Source organism: Phaseolus vulgaris, chromosome 6 (assembly GCF_051622355.1).
Source record: "Phaseolus vulgaris cultivar YP4 chromosome 6, ASM5162235v1, whole genome shotgun sequence".
Lineage (NCBI taxonomy): Eukaryota > Viridiplantae > Streptophyta > Magnoliopsida > Fabales > Fabaceae > Phaseolus > Phaseolus vulgaris.
This window is the reverse complement of record NC_143503.1, coordinates 18,692,857-18,715,259: the sequence shown is the minus strand read 5'-3', so window position 1 is coordinate 18,715,259 and position 22,403 is coordinate 18,692,857. Positions and strand designations below refer to the sequence as shown.

Genomic DNA, 22,403 nt, shown 5'->3' with positions numbered 1-22,403 from the left:
GACACCAGATACTTATTCAGCTTTTACGAAGTTATATAATTTCATAGTACATAAATACCAAATTTTGAAACATGAACTCCAGTACCGATTCCTCCTGTTTAGTCTTTCTGTCTCTTCCTGACCAAAAGCGCTGACTGAAAGCTACTGGAACAGACTGAAATCTGGACCGGAGCATTCCAAGCGTCCTTATCTAAGAGATGCAAAATATTAGGAGAAAATTACCAAGAAAAAAAAAACTATGTTGCATGGCTATGGGTACAAGCACTAGCTAAAATAAGATACAGCACACAAATATGATAAAATTTAAAACTTAGGATACAAGTACATTATATATTAAAATATGATGATTATAAATTGTGTATATGTTATTGATTTATTTTTTTAAAATATATAATATGATATTTATATTGGTTTTCGATCACCATCTATTATTGAAAAAAATTATTTATATAGAATCATTATAATCAAGTTAAGATAATGATCCTTTTGTTATTCAAAGAAAAAATGCAAGTCGTTTGAAGACAAGGCATTCATGCTTTGGTACAGAAGCAGCAGTATAACATATATCAGTATCTGATATGTCCACATCACCAAATTTAGGTATATGTGCATCATAATCAGAAATGTATTATATCACTAATATACCAAGCAAATGTTCAATTAAAGAAAAAGAAACCATGAACAAATGTATTTTATAAGACAGCTTAGTATCAAATAATGCAATTATTTTCTTGTGGGATTAAAGAAGAACTCAAATAAGAAGGGGGGATTACAAAAGTCAGATATAAAATGTTGCAATAAACATGCCACTAACCTCTCCCAAATGGCTGAAGGCTCCAACAATGCCACCAAACAGAGTGGCATAAATAGCATACCATATTTGAGTATCCATAAAATAAACCTATATATTAATGAAACATATAACAATGGAATGAATTAATGTACAAATGTGAAGGCAGAATAATGGAATAAAATGAAGTTCGTTAGTCCAAAATTCCTTTCCTACTATACTTACCAGGATAACTGGAGCCCATATTGCAATGACGATACATATATTGTGAGTCTCTGTGGCAGTAATGTGAGTTGAAGCCAGTTATGCTGACTGAATAAGTAGCAAAGACAGGTAGATGTGAAAAGGGCATAAAATATTTACCATTTTCTGGAAAGAACTCATGCCACTGGTAGTTATCAATGGACATCCCCATGATTAATTTTGTGGGTCCAATAAGGGGCAATATCTGTGGAAAGATAAATTTAGTACCAAAGATAAACAAATTTAATGAATTACAGTTTAAAATATTTGTTGACTTTCGTACAATCTTGGCATGTATATAAAGAGGAAAAAGAAAATATATGAAACACGATTGCAAGAATTTGGTAGTTCATTTACTGGGAATTGATTTCATTATCTTTTTAAAGTTTTCACAAATTTATGATTGAAGAGAAAATGAGAAAATGAGAAAAAGAGAAAAAGGAGAGGCCTGAGATGTTGTATCATTAATGTAATCAGAAAGTTTCCTTATTAACATAATTACATGATTTGGAAATTATTTAAGTCTAAAAGAGTAGAGGAAGAATAGAAGATTTAGAGGAGAGAATAAGAGGAAAGAGAGAACTTTATTATTCAATACTAACTGAACGTACATTTAGAACAGGGAAGACTGGGTATTAATAGTACCCAGTTCAGTAGTCAATACATATAAAACAGTTTAGACTGTTATAACTAGCATCCCCCCCTTAAATTAATGGTTTAGGATACACCATTAGTTTATGTGACAAAGTAGAAAACGGGCCAGCACTTAATGGTTTGGTGAAAATATCGGCGATCTGTAGCGTAGCGGAACATGAAGAAGCTGCAGTTGCTTTTGTTGGATAGTATCTCTAACAAAATGAAGGTCTAATTCAAAGTGTTTGGTCTTGGAGTGCATGATTGGATTGGATGCAAGAAGAATAGCGCCAAGATTATCAAATCGAGTGGTGGGAAGAGTAGGAGGAAGACGAAGTTCGGTGAGCAGATTTTGTATCCACTTGAGTTCAGCAAGAGTGGCAGCAATACTGCGATATTCAGCTTCGGTAGAGCTGCGAGAAACAACCTTTTGTTTCTTTGAAAGGCAAGCAATAGGATTTGATCCCAGGTAGACAACAAGGCCTGAGGTTGATTTCTTGTCATCAGGATCAGAGCCCCAATCAGCATCAGCAAAGGCATTAAGTGTGAGTTGAGATGGGCGCCGAAGATGAAGACCATGAGTGGTAGTGCCAGCTAGGTAGCGGAGAATGCGCTTAACAGCATTCCAGTGGTGATATTGGGGGTTGTGCATGAACCGACACGCTCTATTGACGCTATAGGCAAGTTCTGGACGAGTAATGAGGATATATTGAACCGATCCAACCACATCGATAGAGAGAAGGATCATCTATAGCTGTGGTAGTGTCTTTTGTTAGACGAGAGGTGGAGAGCATTCATGTGGGTTGAGGCTTGGAGGAGAGCATGTTGATTTTGTGAAGGAGATCCTGAATGTATTTGGTTTGAGAGAGATGTAAGCCACCATCCAATGTCCAAGTAGCTTCAACACCCAGAAAATAATGAAGAGTGCCTAGGTTCTTAAGGGCAAAATGCTAACTGAGGGAGTGAATCAAACATTGAATGGCAGTGTTAGAGTTCCCTGTAATTAGAATATCATCAACGTAAATTAGGACAAATAGAGTGATGTTATTGTGGAAGTGAAGAAAAAGGGAGGTGTCACTTTTGGTGGGATTAAAACCAAGTGAGATTAAAGTGGCACTTAGCTTGTGAAACCAGGATCTGGGTGCCTGTTTCAACCCGTAAAGAGCTTTGTTAAGTTTGCAAACAGTGTTGGAGTCACCAATTTCAAAGCCAGGAGGTTGGACCATGTAGACAGACTCCTCCAGGTCACCATACAAAAAAGGCATTGTTAATGTCAATTTGATTGACAGACCAATTTAATTGAAGAGCAAGAGTGAGGATAATACGTATGGTGACAGGCTTTATCACTGGACTGAATGTTTCAAAGTAGTCAAAACCTGGTTGCTGATGAAATCCTTTGGCGACGAGGCGAGCTTTATTCTGCTGAAAGGAGTCATCAGCGTTGTACTTGATTTTGAAAATCCATTTGCAACCAATGGGTTGAACTCCAGGAGGAAGAGAGGTGAGGATCCATGTTTTGTTGGTAGTTAGAGCAGCAATTTCTTCTTGCATGGAAGAAAGCCATTGGGGAAGATGTAAGGCTTCTTTGGTGGATTTGGGAAGGGTCAAAACTTGTGTTGCAGTAAAGGCACGTGGTTGAAGTAAAACCGTCTTCGCCCGTGTAACCATAGGGTGAGTGTTTTGAGGAACAGGATTGAGTGGAGTCAAAGTTGTGGAAGACGAGTCAGATTGAGAGGATGTAGAAGCAAAGGAATCAAGAATCTCTAGTGGGGAAGCAGGGGTAGTAGGCAGCGATTCATGAGGTGCAGGTTGAGAAACAAAAACAGGTGTTTGCTGAAAAACAGTTAATGTGGATGAAGGGGAGGAGGGGCTATTAGTGGGTGAAGAAACAAAAGAAAAAGGATTAGATAAAACAGCATAAGAAAAAACAGTTTCATTAAAGGTAACATGACGAGTAATATACATACGCCCAGTGGAAGAGAGACAAATGTATCATTTGTGATTGGAGGCATAGCTAAGAAACAAACACAAAGATGAACAAAAACTCATTTTATGTTTATTATATGGGCGAAGAAGAGGATAACAAGCACATCCAAAAATTTTGGAAAAGGAATAATCGGGGTGGGTTAAACAATAGATAATATGGGCTTTGATTGTTTAAAATAGATGTGGGTAAAACATTTATAATAGAAACAGTAGTAGTAAAAGCATAGCCCCAAAAATGCATGGGTAAATTAGAACGAGCAAGTAAAGTCAATCCTATATCAATAATATGCCTATGCTTACGGTTAGATATTATTACATATTATTAGATATTAGATATTATTAGATATTATTAGATATTATTTGATACTATGAGATATTATAGATATTGTTAGATATCTCATTTATGTAATGGGCTTAGCCCATATGTTTCTTTTCCTATATAAACATAACCCCATGTGTTCAATATACACAAGGGATTTACCCTATTCTTTCTTTTCCTTTAATATGGTATCAGAGTCATTTCGAGCATATCCTAGCGAGTGTTTGTGTAGGACCTATCGTGCCACTCGCTATCGGGCCGCTATCGTTCCACCCATAATATATAGTCTCACGCACGAGTTGGCAGTCTCGGCGTGAGGGGGGTGTGTTGGAGATCCCACATCGACTAGAGATTAGAGTCTTTCATAGTATATAAGTGGGTGCAAACCTCACCTCATTGAGCCGGTTTTATGGGGTTGAGTTAGGCTTAAAGTCCACTTTGTAATATAGGGGTTGAATTAGGCTTAAAGTCCACTTCTTAATATGGTATCAGAGTCATTTCGAGCCTATCCTAGCTTCCTGCTTGTATCATTCAACCTGTGTAAACCACTGTTTAAAGTAAAGAAAGGGGTACCACTTTAATAAGCCACTGTCAACCACTGTAATAAGAGCTAACTGCATGGCTGTCGTTAGCTCGTGTCGTGAGATGTTTGGTCAAGTCCTATAACGAGCGAAACCCTGGGCTTATCAGGCCACCCGCTACCGGACCGCTATCGGACCACCCATAATATATAGTCTCACGCACAAGTTGGCAGTCTCGGCGTGAGGGGGTGTGTTGGAGATCCCACATCGACTACAGAGTATATAAGTGGGTGCAAACCTCAACCTCATGAGCCGGTTTTAAGAGGTTGAGTTAGGCTTAAAGTCCACTTTGTAATACATAAAACCGGCTCCTACAGTTGAACCTCCGACTGTTGAACCTGATCTTCCTATTGCTATCCGTAAAGGTATACGTTCTACTCGTAATCCCTCTCCACATTATACTGCTTTGAGTTACCATAGACTATCACAACCCTTTTATACCTGTCTTTCGTCTATTTCTTCTGTATCCATTCCAAAATTTGTAGGTGATGCCTTAGCTCATCCTGGTTGGCGTCAGGCCATGCTTGATGAAATGAATGCACTTCAGAATAATGGAACTTGGGAACTTGTTCCTTTACCATCTAGGAAATCTGTTGTTGGTTGCAAGTGGATTTTTGCTATCAAAGTTGGTCCTGATCGTACTACTGATCGTCTCAAAGCTTGTCTTGTGGTAAGGGTTATACCCAAATTTTTGGTTTAGACTATGGTGATACTTTTTCTCCAGTAGCAAAGATGGCCTCTGTTCGCTTATTCATAGCTATGGCTGCTCTTCAACAATGCCCTCTTTATCAACTGGATGTCAAAAATGCTTTTCTTAATAGGGATTTGTAGGAAGAAATTCATATGGAGCAACCTCCCGATTTTGTAGCTCACGGGAAGTCTTCTAGATTGGTATGTCGTCTTTGCAAATCCTTATATGGCCTCAAGCAGTCTCCTAGGGCTTGGTTTGGAAAATTTAGCAATGTTGTTCAACAATTTGGTATGACTCGCAGTGAAGGAGATCATTCAGTTTTTTATCGTCACTCGAGTGCTGGGTGTATCTATCTTGTAGTATATGTTGATGACATTGTTCTTACAGGCAGTGATCACCATGGCATCTCACAAGTAAAACAACACCTTTGTCAACACTTTCAGAACAAAGATCTTGGCAAACTCAGATATTTCTTAGGGATTGAGGTAGCACAATCCAATACTGGTATTGTTATCTCTCAAAGAAAATACGCGTTAGATATTTTGGAGGAAATTGGGTTGATGAATTCGAAATCTGTTGATACTCCCATGGATCCCAATGTCAAGCTTCTTTCTTTTCCCAATTAGGCAGTGATTACCCTATTCTTTCTTTTCCTTTAATACTTACGTTCAACAAAACCATTTTGTTCATGAGTGTTAGGGCAAGTTAGACAATGAGTTACGCCATTGGGTGAAAGGAAAGATTTAAAACAAAGAAACTCTTTTGCATTGTCAGTTTGAATGCTTAAAAGTTCAAAACCAATTTGTTTTTCAACATATAATTTGAAGGATTTGAAAACAGTGAGTGGCTGTGATTTAGTGTGAATTAAATAGAACCAAACATATCTAGTGTAGGCATCCACAAAAGAGATATAGTAAGTAGCACCATTAGTTGCAGGGGTAGCAGACGGCCCCCAAATGTCAATGAAAACAAACCGTAAAGGTTTCGAGTATATAGTTTGAGAAGCAGTAAAAGGGAGTTGATGGGACTTACGAACAACACAAGATTCACAAAATTCGCGTTTAGCAGTAAAAGGTATATTACAAATCTTCATAATTTGATGAATCACTCTTGGTTGGGCATGACCAAACCGGGAGTGCCACAAATGATATGTAGAAGAGTCAGTGCTAATAGCAGTAGTGTATGCAGAATAAGGTGTAGTTTGAACAAGATTTGTAAACATATAAAGACCATCTTTAAGCTTGCCTTGAAGTAGAATTTCGTTGGTTCCCTGACGTTTAACAAGACAAACATCAGCAAGGAACTCAAAAAATACGTGATTATCACGTGCAAACCTAGAAACACTCAACAGATTTTTAGAAATAGTAGAAACAAGCAGAAGATGTTATAAAGAAAAAGTATTATGGGTAGTAAGATCGGTAAAAGTGGCAGAGCCAATAGATGCAATAGGGAGCTGTGAACCATTACCTACAGCAACCTTTCCGAACCTGTGTACAGGGTTGTGGTTGAAAGATTGTTGCTGTGAGCAGTGAGATGATGGGAGGCACCACTATCAGGATACCAAAGAGGGTCATGTAGAGTATTGGGGGTTTCGAGGATCGAAAGTTCATCATCACTAAGAGATGTAGAAAATGACCAGTGTTAGCAGTAACTTGAGAGGGATTGGAAAAATCAAACCTATGCCAACAATGAAGGGCAATGTGCCCATATTTGCCACAAATTTGACATTGCACCAGAGACGAAGACGAGTTAGATGGCATCTTGGTGAAGTTCTTGGATGCTGGAAAGCGTGGTTTAGAATAAAACCGTTGTTTAACAAGACCAGAAGGGCGGAAGGAAGGGTGATGATTGGTAGAACTGGAGTTGTAAGGAGAGAAAGAAGATGGAACATTGGCTTGCAGAATGTGATCAACAGACTGTTTTGCCTTTTCAATACGACTTTCTTGAGCAAGAAGCAGAGCTTCAATATCTGCTACCATATACGGGTCAAGATGGGATGTGACAGAGGTGATGAATGAATCATATTCATCGGAAAACCCATCAAGAATAGCTTCAATGTGATCTTCTGTAGAGATGGGACAACCCACAGTAGCCAAGTGGTCTACAGTTTTCTTGATGTCAAGAAGATAGGCAGAGATGGATCGGTCCTTCTTGGGTGTACGCAGCTATTGTTTGTGCTTCTTTATTTGAGCACGAGTTTGAGACGCATAATTGGTCTGGAGTTTGTGCCAGACTTGATTTGAGGTGTCCATACCAACCATCTGAGTTAGGATACCTGCGGTCATAGACGCCAATAACCAGGCCAAGATTGCCTGACGATCATACTGGATATATTTGGAATTAACAGTGGGAGAAGAGTCTCCATCGGCACAGATGAAGTGCGGAGGAATGCAAGAACCATCTAGAAAATGAAGGAGATCAAGACTTCGAAGGGTGGCATTAACTTGTTGTCGCCAGACTAGGAAACTGTCTAGATCCAGTTTCAGAGGGATTGGGGTATGAAAGATATGAGGGAGAAGAGCTTCGGGTTTGGAAGAAAAAACTTCAGGATTGGTTTCAGTGGTGGATGTATTAGGTATAACAGTAATAACTGTTTATAACAGTCCTAACTGTTCTCTTGTATTCCATACTGCACTGGGTACTATTAATACCCAGGCTGCTCTACATGTAAATCTGAATCTACAATACTAAAGTTCTCTCAATCTCTCTCTCTCTTCTTCCTAATCCTTTCTCTCACCCTCTTTACTCTTTTATGGTATCCAGAGCCAAAAATGGCCTCATCATCTACCACTGAACCCAATTCTGAAACTTTTTCTGCCAAGCCCGACGCCCTTCCCCCTCATATCTTTCATATGCCAATTCCTCTAAAACTGGACTCAGAAAACTTCCTTGTCTGGCGGCAGCAAGTTAATGCCACTCTTCGCAGTTTAGATCTTCTTTATTTTCTGGATGGGTCTTGCATTCCTCCACGTCTCATTTCTATCGAAGAAGACGCTTCTCCAATTGTGAATTCCAAATACATCCAGTATGATCGTCAAGATCAAGCAATCTTGGCCTGGTTACTGGCATCAATGACCGCAGGTGTCCTCACCCAGATGGTTGGCATGGACACGTCAGCCCATGTCTGGGAAAAGCTCCAGACACATTATGCGTCCCAAACCCGTGCTCAAATCAAGAAGCACAAGCAGAAGCTGCGTACACCCAAGAAGGACCGCTCCATCTCTACCTACCTTCTTGATATCAAGAAAACTGTAGATCAATTGGCTGCTGTGGGTTGTCCCATCTCTACCGAAGATCACATTGAAGCTGTTCTTGATGGGCTATCTGAAGAATACGACTCCTTTATAACCTCTATCACATCCCGTCTCGACCCTTACACGGTTGCAGACATTGAAGCACTGCTTCTTGCTCAAGAAAATCGTATTGAACGAAACAAACAATCTGTTGATCACATTCTGCAGGCAAATGTTGCTTCTGTCCCATCCTCCTTCTCTCCCTACAACTCCAGTTCTACACATTCTTCCTCCTTTTTCCGCCCCTCTGGTCACGCCAAACAACGGTTCTACTCTAAACCCCGCTTTCTGTCATCCAAGAACTTCCCCAAGATATCTTCTACTGCTTCCTCCTCTCGGGTTCAATGTCAAATCTGTGGAAAATATGGCCATACTGCCCTTCACTGTTGGCATAGGTTTGATTCTTCCACTCCATCTCAAGTTACTGCTAATACTGCTCATTTTCCTTCATCTTTTTGTGATGATGAACCTTCGATCCTCGGGACTCCCAAAAATCTCCATGATCCCCTTTGGTACCCTGATAGCGGTGCTTCACATCATCTCACTGCTCATGGCACCAATCTTTCCACAACAACTCCCTACACAGGTTCGGAAAAGGTGGCTGTAGGTAATGGTTTCCAGCTTCCTATTACTTCTATTGGTTCTGCAACTTTTACAGATATTAATAGTCATCATACCTTCTCTTTACACCACCTTCTGCATGTTCCTACTATTTCTAAAAATCTATTAAGTGTTTCCAGGTTCGCCCGTGATAATAATGTTTTCTTTGAGTTTCATGCTGATGTTTGTCTTGTTAAACGTCAGGGAACCAACAAAATCCTGCTCCAAGGCAAGCTTAAAGATGGTCTTTATGTGTTTCCCAATCTAGTTCAAACTGCATCATATTCTGCTTACAATACTGCACTCTCTGCTGGCTCTTCTGCTTATAGAGGAAGAACAGAAGATTTAGAGGAGAATAAGAGGAAAGAGAGAACTTTATTATTCAATACTAACTGAATGTACATTTAGAACAGGGAAGACTGGGTATTAATAGTACCAAGTTCAGTAGTGAATTAATAGTACCCAATTCAGTAGTGAATACATATAAAACAGTTTAGACTGTTATAACTAACAAAGTCAAACTCAATCTTAAAAGACTAGCTTGTAAAATGAAGATTACCTCCATTATATAGTGTATTTTGCCACTATCTCTAGTTGACCTAAGGTTTTCCCAATACACTCTCCCACATCTAGTGTTACAGGATTTGCTACGTATATAACATGGTGAGTGGCCTTTTTAATGGATCTATGATAGCTTCGGAAACCATCTTGAAAGGATTGTTTGTAGTTGGGTGTTTTGTACACACAAGAGTGATACATTTCCCAATTTAATGTAATCAAATCATACTTTAGTATTCTCCCTCAAGCTAGAGAATAAGTATGATGAGTCAAGCTTGTTACAAATGTTATCAACACGAGACCCCTTGACAAACATAGTGAATGTCAGTCAATTGGTTATTGGAACTAGAAAAGTTAATAATGACAAAGTTTCACGTATCAATTTGGTGCAAGAGTAGCAAAGTGGTTTGTAACAAGTTGAATTACATATTGTAACAAGACTATGATTGATTACATTTGTAACAAGTTGAATTGCATATGACAGCTTGAGGGGGAGTGTTAGATACTATAACAAAGTGGACTTTAGCCTAACTCAACCCCATAAAATTGGCTCATGGGGTGAGGTTTGCACTCACTTATATACAATGAAATATTCTTATCTCTAGTCGATGTGGGATCTCCAACACACCCCCTCACGCCGAGTGTGACAGCTCGTGCATGGGACAACATATTATGGGTGGTCCGATAACGGCCCGATAGCGGATGGCATGATAGGCCCAACAAACACTCGCTAGGATAGGCTTTAAATGGCTCTAATACTATATTATGAAGTGGACTTTAAGCCTAACTCAACCCCATAAAACTGGCTCATGGGGTGAGGTTTGCACCCACTTATAAACAATGAAATATTCTTATCTCTAGTCGACGTGGGATCTCCAACGGATACTATTAGATATTATGAGATATTATAGATATTGTTAGATATTTCTATTTATGTAATGGACTTAGCTCATATGTTTCTTTTTCTATATAAACATAATCATATGTGTTCAATATACACAAGAGATTTTATCCTATTCTTCCTTTTCTTTTAATAAATGTAATGTTATTTTCTTTCTTTTTTATTTTTCTTATGTGTGTACCCAACTTTAGGGTTAGTGTTTTAGGCAAGTGCCTTGCCTCTTCTTTGTATCATATATATACATAAATAAAAGTCCAACACTGTAGGTTGAATACACTGTCTTTCGGTCCTCTTATTTGTTCAAGTGATGTAATACAATAGACAATGCACTAACAACCCTATTTATAGTAATCTATTACACGCAATAATTGTCCTCTAAAATATTTTGTAGATATTCTAACACTCAAAATAACATGAAGGCTTAAATATGCTTTTTTGTTCTTGAAGTATAGTTGTACTTTTTTATATTTATAAAAAAAAATTCTTAACAACGGGTGCCTGTGACATTTTCTTTTGGTCCTTGTTATTTTATTGTAGTCCTTGCAAATATCTACTTTTATGATTTAGTTCTTGTTATATGTAGATTATTTGCTTTTAGTCCCTCAAATTTTTCAAGAGACTAGTTTCAAAACGAACAAAATATTATAGGGACTAAAATGAAAAAATAGATATTTAATAGGGATCAAAATAAAATAACAAGTACCAAAACTTCAAAAAAAAATTATTGGGACTAAAAGTCATACAAGGTTTAGGAATCAAAACCAAAATTTACCTTATTTGAGTGCAATTTGAAAGGATATTTTGACAGAGAAAGCAAGTCATTGAAGATTTTAATCACTCTTGGAATTCAGGGCATGTTTTTTATCACTTACATGTGTGTTATTGTCAACAAGCCATGCAAATTAGAAGAAATTTAAATAAAAAAATCAATTACATAAATAATACCTCCACATAGTAGCTGAATGCTAGCTTGCTAATCAGCAGCATGATCCAGAAGAGGGTGTACCTGCCATAACAATATATTTAAAGCCATAAAATATGAAAAGATACTTAATAATAGAAGCAGCAAATATTATGATTGAATTAAATACCCAATCATTAGTCTGATCAAATTTTAAGAGAAAATAAAAAAACTGTTGTCTCTCTATATGGGCCAAAATAGTCTTGTAAAACATATGACGAAAAAACTAAAAGGAAGTTGATAGATATATTAATCAGTGTGTCTTTAACTAGGATAGTAGATGCATGTTTGAATATTTTTGGGGTAAAAAATCTTTGTTCTTAGCTTCTTGACAAAGCTTTAAGGAAAAGAAAAATATTATTTTCTACGAGAAAAGGGTTCCCTATATACTAAGTACAAGTATCTTATAAAGCATATAATAAATCAAATCATGTTTAACATAACAAAATACAATTGGAATTGTACACTCATTTTTATAAATATCATCTTTCTAAAGAAAAGATTTGCAGAGCACAAACTAAGCCAATTAAGAGGAAAAAATGTGGTTGGAGTAAAATGATGGTTTCCACCTTGAAATCCTCCCTCATCCATCCCACACAAAGAACTGGATTCTAAAAGGAAAATGATAAGAAAATCTCACTCACTTCAGCAGTGAGAACATGTTCTCATCCATGCCTCTTCCTACATACAATTTTGGCTGCAGCATACTCAATGTTAGACAAAGCACACCAAAACCATATTTCAATTAGAAAATGGAAAGAAATGAAAATATAAATACATGAAGCATCTGTAAGGTATTTCCACACAAAAAATGAACAAATAAATGAATGCGTTGCTGACCTGAGCCCACCACATCAAAATGGCAAGGATTCGCATATTTGAGCGCTCCAATTTTCTCCGCAGAGGAGGAAGGAAAAAAAGTATTGTAGCCACTATGTTTGGAATCATATATAATACAACAACATAGGTATAGAGGGACTGATTCCCCCAATCCCCAGCCCAACTAGTGACAAATTTGATAACCCCTGATGGATTCACTAGAGAACTGGAATAACAGATTGGCAAAACAACAACCCAAACAGCTGCTACCACAAATTTCAAAAAATATCGAAGCAACCGAGTAAATTTCATGTTCTTCAATGCATTCCATGTCAGAATAATATCAAGAGTTACTGCAGATAAAAGATATGAGAAAAAACTTAACAAATGATACCAGTAATTCTAATTAAAACAACATAAAGAATATGGTCATTCAACATTAATAAAGTCATAACACAGACCAGAACAGTAATAATAATAACACAGGAATAAAGTACCTTGAAGAAAATTGAGAAAAGCGTATGTAATGAATATAGTCATAACATTTCTGAAGACATCTTTGTCAAAAAACACCCCAACAGGTCCCAAGGAACTCCATCCTATGATAATCATTGCCTGAAACAAATACTTCCATATTTGAAATAAATTTTGCATGGTGAAGTTTAAAGACGTAACCATAGCTCTAGACATTTAGTTAAAGTCAACATAAAGAACATTCCACAGGTCCAAGTACTACAATTACCTGTAAAGCCAATATAAAGAATATCCACATTCGATTAAAACTCCTATACAGATGCAAAAATGTACGAACTTCAACAAAATTTGTTTTGGGCTTCCTCTTACCAACTCCAATGTTGGCTTGGCTACGGCGCTGTCATTGAAATTTGTACATCAATTATTTCAAAAAGAAATGCAAGTTCATCTGACCAGGTGAGTATAAAGTTGCGTTGCGTATAATCAATGCCACAATTTTATTAGTGTGGAAGGAAAATACAAGTAAGCTGCAATTATATGTCTAATGAACACACTTGGGCAAGGAAAAAGAAGTGGAACAAGTACAAAACACAAATAAATAGCTATACATGAAATTCAGCCTGAGCAATATGTTATATACATACATGACATATCCAATTCAAGAAAGGCCTCCACCTAGCAACTTAGCTTTTAGGAGAGATGGAACTTCAAATTCTAAAAAAATATAATCTTTACCAAAAGTGTACCCTAATCCAAATTTCTGATGCTGGAATCCTTCATGAGGGTGCCATGAGAATTAGCACGTCATATCCGTAGTTATACGATTATTCTTGCTATAGCCCTTTGTTTCAATGTAACTTCCAAAACATAATGGCATCTTTTGAACTATGTAACCAGTCCCAGCTTGTGGAAAAATGCCTAGTTGTTGTGGCTGTTCTAATATCTTAGGGATGAAAATGTCTTAATAAATAAAATCATTCTTCAATAAAGGGGTCAAAAAAGATATTATTAGGCACATTGGCATAGTGTATAAAAATATGGCACATAACATGAGATGAGAAATTATTCAAACAAATAGCATATAAAGTAAACGATATACTGAAATAAATTTTCTTTTATTCTAACTACATCCAATACATATGAAAGAATTTGACAATTGGAAAATAGCACATATATACAGAAAATAAAGGAGAGACAAAGAGAACATAGACAGACCCGATGTCTTGTTTGTGTCTCGTCTGAATGCCTAAAGAAATCTGCTTTGAGATTCATTGGCCAATTTAGATCTTCAAAACATTTTTTAGACCTGGAAAAGGACAAGTTTGAGCTTCGTGTTATCCAAATGCATATAAAAATATCACTGTTTCAAGAGTTTTAAATATTTGATAAGCAAAAGTCTAATAAAATGTTTACCAAAAGTATTCATTAAGATCATCATAGTTTCTCCAATTGGAGTGACTTGCCTTGCCTTTGTTGTTTCTCATTGCTTCCTTTTTCAACAAATACAGAAACAAGTTTCAGGCAACATTTGAACACACAGCAAAACAAGTTCCAGACAACATTTGAAAACGTACTGCACATCATACTGACCTTTATTAAAACTTGGTAAATAGGACATATAACTGCCCTCAGAAAATATTCATCATCACGTCCTTCTACTAGCTCAGTGCTCTCAGTCAAACGAGAGGGATTCTTACCTAACATTATATCGACTTCATTGCACATCTTTGCAAAGAAAAAAAAAGAGAGAGAATTATTAACATGGCATCAAACCATCTAGCCCATGTTTGCTATGTTGCTTGGTTAAAACATGAAATTGAAATTAAAATTTTGTGAAACTATAGGGTCAGAATCAGTGCTAGGTAAAAGAGTTCCTACTACTAGAATTAGAAGAATGATGCTGGAACTAGGTCTGTCATTCATTAGGTGAAACTTGAGGCATGTTCAGAACAGGTCTGATATTGATATGGCTTTTGCTTTGTAAGTTGTTTGAATGTTCTTGAATATTAATAATAGATATTCTATTATCTATTTATGCTTGAGCAGGATATAATTTATGCGGTAGAAGGTAAACACTCTTACAATTTTATTACTTGTTTTTACTTTCCCCTCCACAAGTACACCTTTGTGTTTGAAAATGTTGCATAGCTTCCCAAATCAGGTATAAAGGATTCTGGCATAAGCGGTGTTTTGAAAATTAACTGGGAAAAGTCTCCATTCCACAAACTTTCTTTGGGGATTTCACATGAAGGTATTTTTAAAAAAAAAAATTGATTAGAACTTCATGAGAGAAGTGATACCCTGAAGAAATCTTTTTCCTTTAAAAAGACATTCAGCTAGAAAATTAATTTATTAATAAGAAAGTGAATCTTGTGCTGTGTATACAAAAGGTCTTGCCTAATTAGAATGACTTTTGGTAAATAATTAGAATGATATTAATTCTTTAATCTAAAAATATAATCTACAATGTTCTTTTTATTCAAGAAATATCTTCTACTTAATTTTCAATGCTGTCATTCTGTCTAAGAAGAAGAATTCAAGACATTAAACATATTGATAAGAAGTATGGTTACAGATGGAAGCTATAACAGTTATGCTATTGATGGAGATGAGAATGATGGTAAAATGATAAGTTAAAGGAGGTAACAAAAAACATTTTGGTAACCTAATGAAGCACAAGCTTGTTATGAATAAATCGAGCATGAGATTAAGATGGTGGACTCACAGGGCAGGCACAGCAGAAGAATGAATGCTTGCTAGGTCATAGAGAACTTACATGATGGAAAATATAGCAAATACATTCAGGCATAAAGCGGATATTCGAAGCTTCTCCCCATATTAGAAGATAAAGTGCAATATATATCAGCATTATCTGTTGCAAGTCAGAATCTTCTCGAAACCTAGTGTTAAAAATTAACACCAAAATGAATCAATGAGCTCTTGTTAGTAAATAAACACTGTATGAAACGAAATTTAGAGTATGCTTGGGTAAGGGTTTGGAGAGAAAGGGAGAGGAGGGTTAGTTTACAGTTTTAAATTGATAGCTATAAAACATTTATATAAAACAAATAATACTTCAATTTTTTCCTTTCATTTAAAAAAATGTTACTTAAAATTGAAAACTTAACCTTTCTTTCCCTTTCCAACTCCTCATTCCAAATATACTCTTAGGGTCCAAGTCTTTGGGTTTTATTATCCCAAAATTAAACATTCAATCACCTGACATTGGATGTACAACCCACATAATGACACCATGACTCATAATTTTTGAAAATTGTTTCCATCAAATTCTCTATAGTTGCTACATGAAGCTGCAGCAAGCTTTGTATTAGCTTTTTACTATGATAACCAGAAGTGTAATTACAACTCTGAAATTTAGCATCACCCTGTCCATTAAATACGAAAAACAAAAGTTCTATGTTGGAAATAATAGTTCACCTGAGAAGATGATTCAACCCTGTACCGTATATTCAAGTTGGCAAGTAATAATATAAGGTGCTCCCTTTGATTTGCCACATTTCCTTTCTTCATATCCCAAAAGAGAAGGAAACAGTATATCAGATCGTTCAATAGAAATGTGCATGACAAATATACCTACCAGTATTTGTCATTGGCTGATTGCAATAAAAATTGAAAACTATAACTTTCGTACCAAGGATAGATTCAAATAAGGGTCGGCTAAATTGAGCTCTTCAATGGCTTTATAAATTTATTAATAAAAGCTCATCAAAGAAGCCAAACTTTCAAACGAATGACTAATACTTGTTCATTTGCCATGTTTGTGGTGAAAAAACCTAATGTCATAAAAGGTTCAAGGAGAATATCTCCATTGAAAAAACAGACATTATGCTTCAGCCAAAAACAGACAAACCTGCAAATGATTATGCTCTAAGCATTGCTGAGACATATTTTCAATACCAGAGAACAACGAAAAATCTATTGAGAACCCTTCTCAAATTCCAACCTAAGTTGAAACTATGGTCCATACCTATGAAACATCGCTTTTTCTAGTCATTAATCATTATCCTGTTGCTTCCAGATTAGCCATACGTTAACACAAGTTCAACTGAGTGCATATTTGGTAACACATTTTGGGGAGAAACAAACTATATTTCAAAAGTTCTCTTGATAAATTGGTAAAAAACAGAAATCATTAGTTCTCTTAAATATGCTTAGCGGAACATATAAAATAAACCCTCAATCCACCCTTTTCAAACTAACCCTCGTGCCATCAAAAAATGGAATCCTTTTATCAAATAGTAAAAACTAAAACAATGATTCCATGTCTCCAATAAATACAACTTCTAAAACCCAATCATCACTCCAATCAAAATCTCTTCATCCACCACCAACTTAAACCAAGAACTAATAATAAATGTAGCACCTTATTCACCTACATTTGTAACAAGGACAATTTCCAATCAAAGTGAAATTAGGAAATAGAAAGGCGAGGGAGAGAGAGAATAACCATTACCTGAAACCCAAACACTAAGGCAATCCAATCAAGTATATCATTCACTTTTTTAGGCCTATCGGTAGGTGTTGTATAATCATCATTAGATGCATCAGGTCTAGCACGAATTATGGGCATTGGAAGATTGTCCACTTTAGATAAAGCAAGAATTGCTGCTTTGATCTTTAATTTTCAAGAAAAGAAAGAAAGTAGATTAAAACTTTAAATTTTCAGAGAAATTATATCATTAGCAGAAGCAAAAGAAACACAATATCCCAGACACACAAACCTCGGGAAGTTCCATGATTGCTGGCTTAACACCAACAGCATATAATGGAAGAATGTTATAGTGTTCATATTGTCCCCTCTTATGCTCAACATCCTCAGCATACCTTCTTGTCTGTCAATAAAACAACATCCTTAGTCCAGGTCTGAGCTATGCTTCTAGAATTCTAAAATTTTAGACATGGTAGGTAGCCTAGTAAAGCAAAACAAACCCTCTCCGCAATTTTTGATGGAGCTACCGTAGTCTTCAGCACTTCATACAGTATGGTGGCAATCTGAACATTCTTGGCCATCTCCTCACTTCAAGAGCAACATCGGAACAATAAAATATCATATTACAATTCACAAAACTTGAAAGCACAAGATTTAGATCAAGCCTCACGGTCGTTGGCTAAATTCTCCATCCCGGATTTTCTTCTCATAGAAATTTTGGTAGTAGGCCTGCATCTCCCTGCCATCACCTCTTTTTGCAAGTCTTTCAGTAAACAGATCTTCCTGCAACCAATAAATTTAAAAAATGAGTAATACATCAACTACTTGACTTTTATTTCCGGGTAGCAAGTAAGAAATGACTGCTCGGCTTATTTGTAAATGATCAATCAATATAATCATTGTATAATGTTTTTCCTGATAGAAAAATCTTTATTAAAATGAAAAAGAGAAAACCCTACCAGGCTGAGAGTAATATAAAATATAAATCACCGGGACACCCATCATTACCAGCATATAGAGACCAGAGGAAACAAAACAGAACCTTCAATAACTATAAGAAATGTAAGAAAATAAAAATAGACAGTGTACTTTTTCGAGTTTGTGGAATAGGTAAGTCTTGAACTGACTAACACCACGCCCACTTGATGTTGGATCCATAGTGTCGGCCTTCTCAAATGCATGGAAGCGACCTAATTTAACAAGCAAACATCAGTACCATATATCTTTGAGATACTGAAGCAACACTTCCATTCTATATATTGATTCATTTCTCTTTTAGGTGTTGACTTTGAATTTGTGTTCACCATCAAAGTAACAATTCTAAAAGCGGAATCTGGCTTTAATGTGACACTTTGCAATAACTAATAATGAATTTTTTGTATATATTTTTACTAAACTTTATTTTGTTATACCCTTCCTCTTCTTAATTCTGTTTGGATTATGTTAAACAGACCAAAAATTTAGGTTCGTCAAAATTGCCCTTAGAAAATAGGATTTTAGAGAGTAGTTGAAGTGGATCTCCCTCATAAAGGATAGATAGAAATCGTTTAGTTTCTTCCGAAGACTATGAAATCTATCTATGAGTAACCACATGTTGTTCTTTTGAGAATGAACTGAAACAATTTCAAATAAGTGACAACTGCAGTCACCATTCATTGTTCACAAACAAAAGCTTTTTATCATATAAATCCAGAACATAGTTTGAAGTAAACATATATGAAATTGTTTTACAGAGTATTTATCAATTCAAGAAACAAAAAGGAAAAGAAAGGATGTCAGTTTAGCAGAAAATCTATCTGCACATTTTTACAGGAAATATTTCTCTAAATAAATGGTATTACAAATCACAAATGATGATAGTAACATAAACAATATAAAGACAACTTTAATTTTTGTCTTCGTTAAGTAGTGCATGTCAAGAGAAACAACATGCAGAAGAGTTACTAGAGGCTTGGTTTATTTTATTTTGAGAAAATAATCATTTATTTTTCAAGAACTCTCAGAAAGCTTTAAAAACAAGTAATTTTTTCTAAATAATATAGGGAGAAATATTAGTATGTGTTAACAGGTCTGCAGTCATAAGGACAACATTGGTGGTGAAATGCAATGCTAAAGATATAAGCATCTACTGTAAGGGTTTCAATCAATCAATTAAGGAAAATGAACACTATTTTAACTTGATAATTATTGCTTAATTGAAATTCAATATTGTTGTACCTCAATTTCATGAATATTTGAAGTGCCAACAGCTTACTTTCTTTAGTCCACTAAATGATTTTCATTGAGTGATTATTTGGCCATTTTAATTGTTCTTTTCCTTTTCCCTAAGAGGATTAATTTCCCAGTCTCCTGTGATTTCATAAAATCCCATCACTGTTACTACTACATTCTTCTGGGGTCAGTAAGGAACAATGAATTCAGGCTACACATCCTTTCATTTTGAAAACATGGGGACTCTCCACCACTTTGCATAACATTTATGATATATAGTGTTGAGAGAAGAATTGAAAAGTAGAGGGACAGGAAAGTTTTAAATTTTGGAAAACATAATTAGTGGTAACCACTGACCAGTGATCCTCTTAACTGATTTTCAATTCTTTGCAAGGGACTCTTACCTTTTTTATATTCAGTGCAGTGGTAATATCTCAGTTACTTCCCTTATACAGGATCATATTATTTTCATTTAGGCTTATTTGTCAAGCTCTTCTTTTAACAGAACACTGTTTCAAAGTCCAATCCAAAGCTCATACTAAAATTTTGTATTTCATTTGGATAGCAGTACTCAACAAGATAAGCACTAAAGCTCTAATCCAGTGATGTGGTTTAACATGGACGCAATCTGCCACTTATTTTCTTGTTTCCTTATGATGATCATTTAATGTGTGAGGTGAGTGTTGGATGTGGTCTCTCAGTGTGAACTGGTAAATTTTCTGTTCTCTTTCATTCTCGCCCCTCATAAAGAGTTTAACCACGCATGTAAACCCTTTATTTATGATCACTCAAACCATAATATAGGGAAACCTAATATAATGGCTAATAATGGAGAATATCCCTAATTATAAGTCGTACATGTTTCCCTAATTACTTAGATCAAATCATATCTTTTACACTACTTTTAACACCCCTCCAACAAACGGTACAATCATGCAATAACATGAGATACAAATCTTTTATTTTAAGTATTTTATCATTGGTTGTTAATTTTGGCAATTTGCAACTCTTAATTAGAATACCCCAGCCTTAACTTTTGCACTGTTCTCTTCCATAATAAAAATTATTCTTTCATTCTAAGAATGAAGAAAAGAAAAAGACATATTGCCCAAAACATCCAAAGGAAATCCACACAGCCTTATATACTTCTACTTCCATACACAAAACACCAACCATCCTGGTGAACATTCCCCGACATTATACACCTACTAACAACACAACACCTCACTATTTGCACACATCAAGCAAAAATTAAAAAATAAATCATCAAAACAACCCAATGAAAAAATACTCACAAAGATAGGCAACTCTGGGATTCTCCTCCTCAATCTCAAGGGCTGCTCTGAGAATAGGCTCAAGCACGGCAAGTGAAGAAGGCACAATCTTACTGTCCACCACACCCTCTTCATTTTCCGAGTCCACACTCGTAAGAGCCCTCAGCATCCTCCTTGTTGGCTGCCTACCAATCTCAAAAGGACCCTTTGTGCCACTGGTTCTGCCCATGGTCCTGCCACCAACACCACTACAGCAAATGCAACAAGGTTCGAGATGTCTTCCACAATTTTCTTCTTTTTTTTCTCCTTCACCACCCAGAAAGCACCACAGGTATTTGGGTTTGAGTGAAGAGTGAGGGAAGGTAAAGTTGCCATCTTTTGTACTGGGGTACAAGAAGGAACCAAAAAGATTGATACTTTGATTGAGAGAGAGATTTTGGGATTGCTCCGGAAGCAAGGGAAAAGGAGGGAAACAATAAATAAATAATTATCAAAATAAAGAAATAGAAGGGAACAGAGGGTGATGCAGTTGCTACTCCTTCTTTTGGGAGTGTCTCATGTCGGTGATAAATAAAAAAATGGAACTTCGGTGAGAATCGAACTAGTCACGTTACAATATCTATGACCCATGGACTAAATGAATTGGTTATATTAAATAATAAACAAAGATATATGCGATAAATTATATAATATCTCATAAATTCGGATAACATTTTATAAATTTGGTGACCATGCGATAAATCAGTTAATATTATTTTTTTAATGATATGCATCATATACGATCCATAAGTGAGATAGTTCATTGTTAACATTATAAATAAGCATTGTTATACAAGAGTAAAAAGTACGATTTTATCAATATATGACTCACTCTTATACAGAATACTTACTTTATGGTCAAAGAACCGACCTAAGGATCAGAGGCAATTGTTCAAGCTAATAGCAGGTACTATCTAGGTCTTATAAGTCTATACAAATATGGATTTGAGTGGAAGGAGAGAGAGAAGGCAAAAGAATATATTGGAGATTCAAATATTATATTATGAAAAGTTGGGCACATGGGTATATACATGCAAAGAAGGTAAGATTGTAGGTTAAAACAAACTAACAATACGGCTAAGTAATATCCCCCCATAAACTAATGATGGGGTTAGGAACAATCATTAGTTTAACCATGAACTTATGAATAGAAGTTTCAGTGAGAGGTTAGTGAGAAGATCTGTGAATTGTTTGTGGCCCGCAATGTGTAATAGCTGAAGGTCTTTTTGTTGAAAAGAGTCACGCACAAAATGAAGATCGAGATCAAAATATTTAGGCTTTGAGTTTATTATAGGATTAGCGACAAGCAAAATAGGGCCTAAGTTGTCACTGTAAATCTTTGGTGTATGGTATGCTACATGTATTTCTTGAAGAAGATTACGAACCCATTTGATTTCAGCTAAAGACACAGCAATATTGCGGTATTCAACTTCAATGGTACTGCAAGAGACGGTCTTTTGCTTGTTTGAAGCCCATGCTATTGAATTGAGTCTCGTATATACAATGTAGCCAGAAGTGAATTTTTGATCATCTGGGTCGGATCCCCAGTCAGCATTGGCAAAGGCAATTATGGTGAAGCG

At 36.0% G+C, this 22,403-nt stretch overlaps 1 protein-coding gene across 11 annotated transcripts in view; it reads right to left on the bottom strand.

Moving 5' to 3' along the window:
* LOC137831123 (callose synthase 7) overlaps positions 1-21,375 on the bottom strand; it is a 42,423-nt gene extending 21,048 nt beyond the window's left edge. For 5 of the 11 annotated variants that reach the window (XR_011084342.2, XM_090304002.1, XM_090304005.1 and 2 more), the window contains exons 1-21: positions 20,806-21,375; positions 18,389-18,489; positions 17,970-18,082; positions 17,800-17,887; positions 17,592-17,702; positions 17,324-17,485; positions 16,288-16,374; positions 16,069-16,160; positions 15,626-15,749; positions 14,440-14,574; positions 14,263-14,339; positions 14,065-14,155; positions 13,118-13,246; positions 12,873-12,990; positions 12,397-12,728; positions 12,201-12,253; positions 11,541-11,601; positions 1,154-1,238; positions 1,016-1,065; positions 815-901; positions 86-190 (exon numbers count right to left, since the gene is read on the bottom strand). Coding sequence is in view for 8 of the 11 variants with exons in the window: in XM_090304002.1 (XP_090160128.1) it covers positions 86-190; positions 815-901; positions 1,016-1,065; positions 1,154-1,238; positions 11,541-11,601; positions 12,201-12,253; positions 12,397-12,728; positions 12,873-12,990; positions 13,118-13,246; positions 14,065-14,155; positions 14,263-14,339; positions 14,440-14,574; positions 15,626-15,749; positions 16,069-16,160; positions 16,288-16,374; positions 17,324-17,485; positions 17,592-17,702; positions 17,800-17,887; positions 17,970-18,082; positions 18,389-18,489; positions 20,806-21,013 (2,409 nt within the window). In the remaining 3 variants the exon portion in view is untranslated. Of the gene's footprint in view, positions 1-85; positions 191-814; positions 902-1,015; positions 1,066-1,153; positions 1,239-11,540; positions 11,602-12,200; positions 12,254-12,396; positions 12,729-12,872; positions 12,991-13,117; positions 13,247-14,064; positions 14,156-14,262; positions 14,340-14,439; positions 14,575-15,625; positions 15,750-16,068; positions 16,161-16,287; positions 16,375-17,323; positions 17,486-17,591; positions 17,703-17,799; positions 17,888-17,969; positions 18,083-18,388; positions 18,490-20,805 lie in introns of those variants that run through there. The other 6 variants (XM_090304007.1, XM_090304003.1, XM_090304004.1 and 3 more) reach the window with 6 other exon arrangements.
* Positions 21,376-22,403: the final 1,028 nt, after the last annotated feature.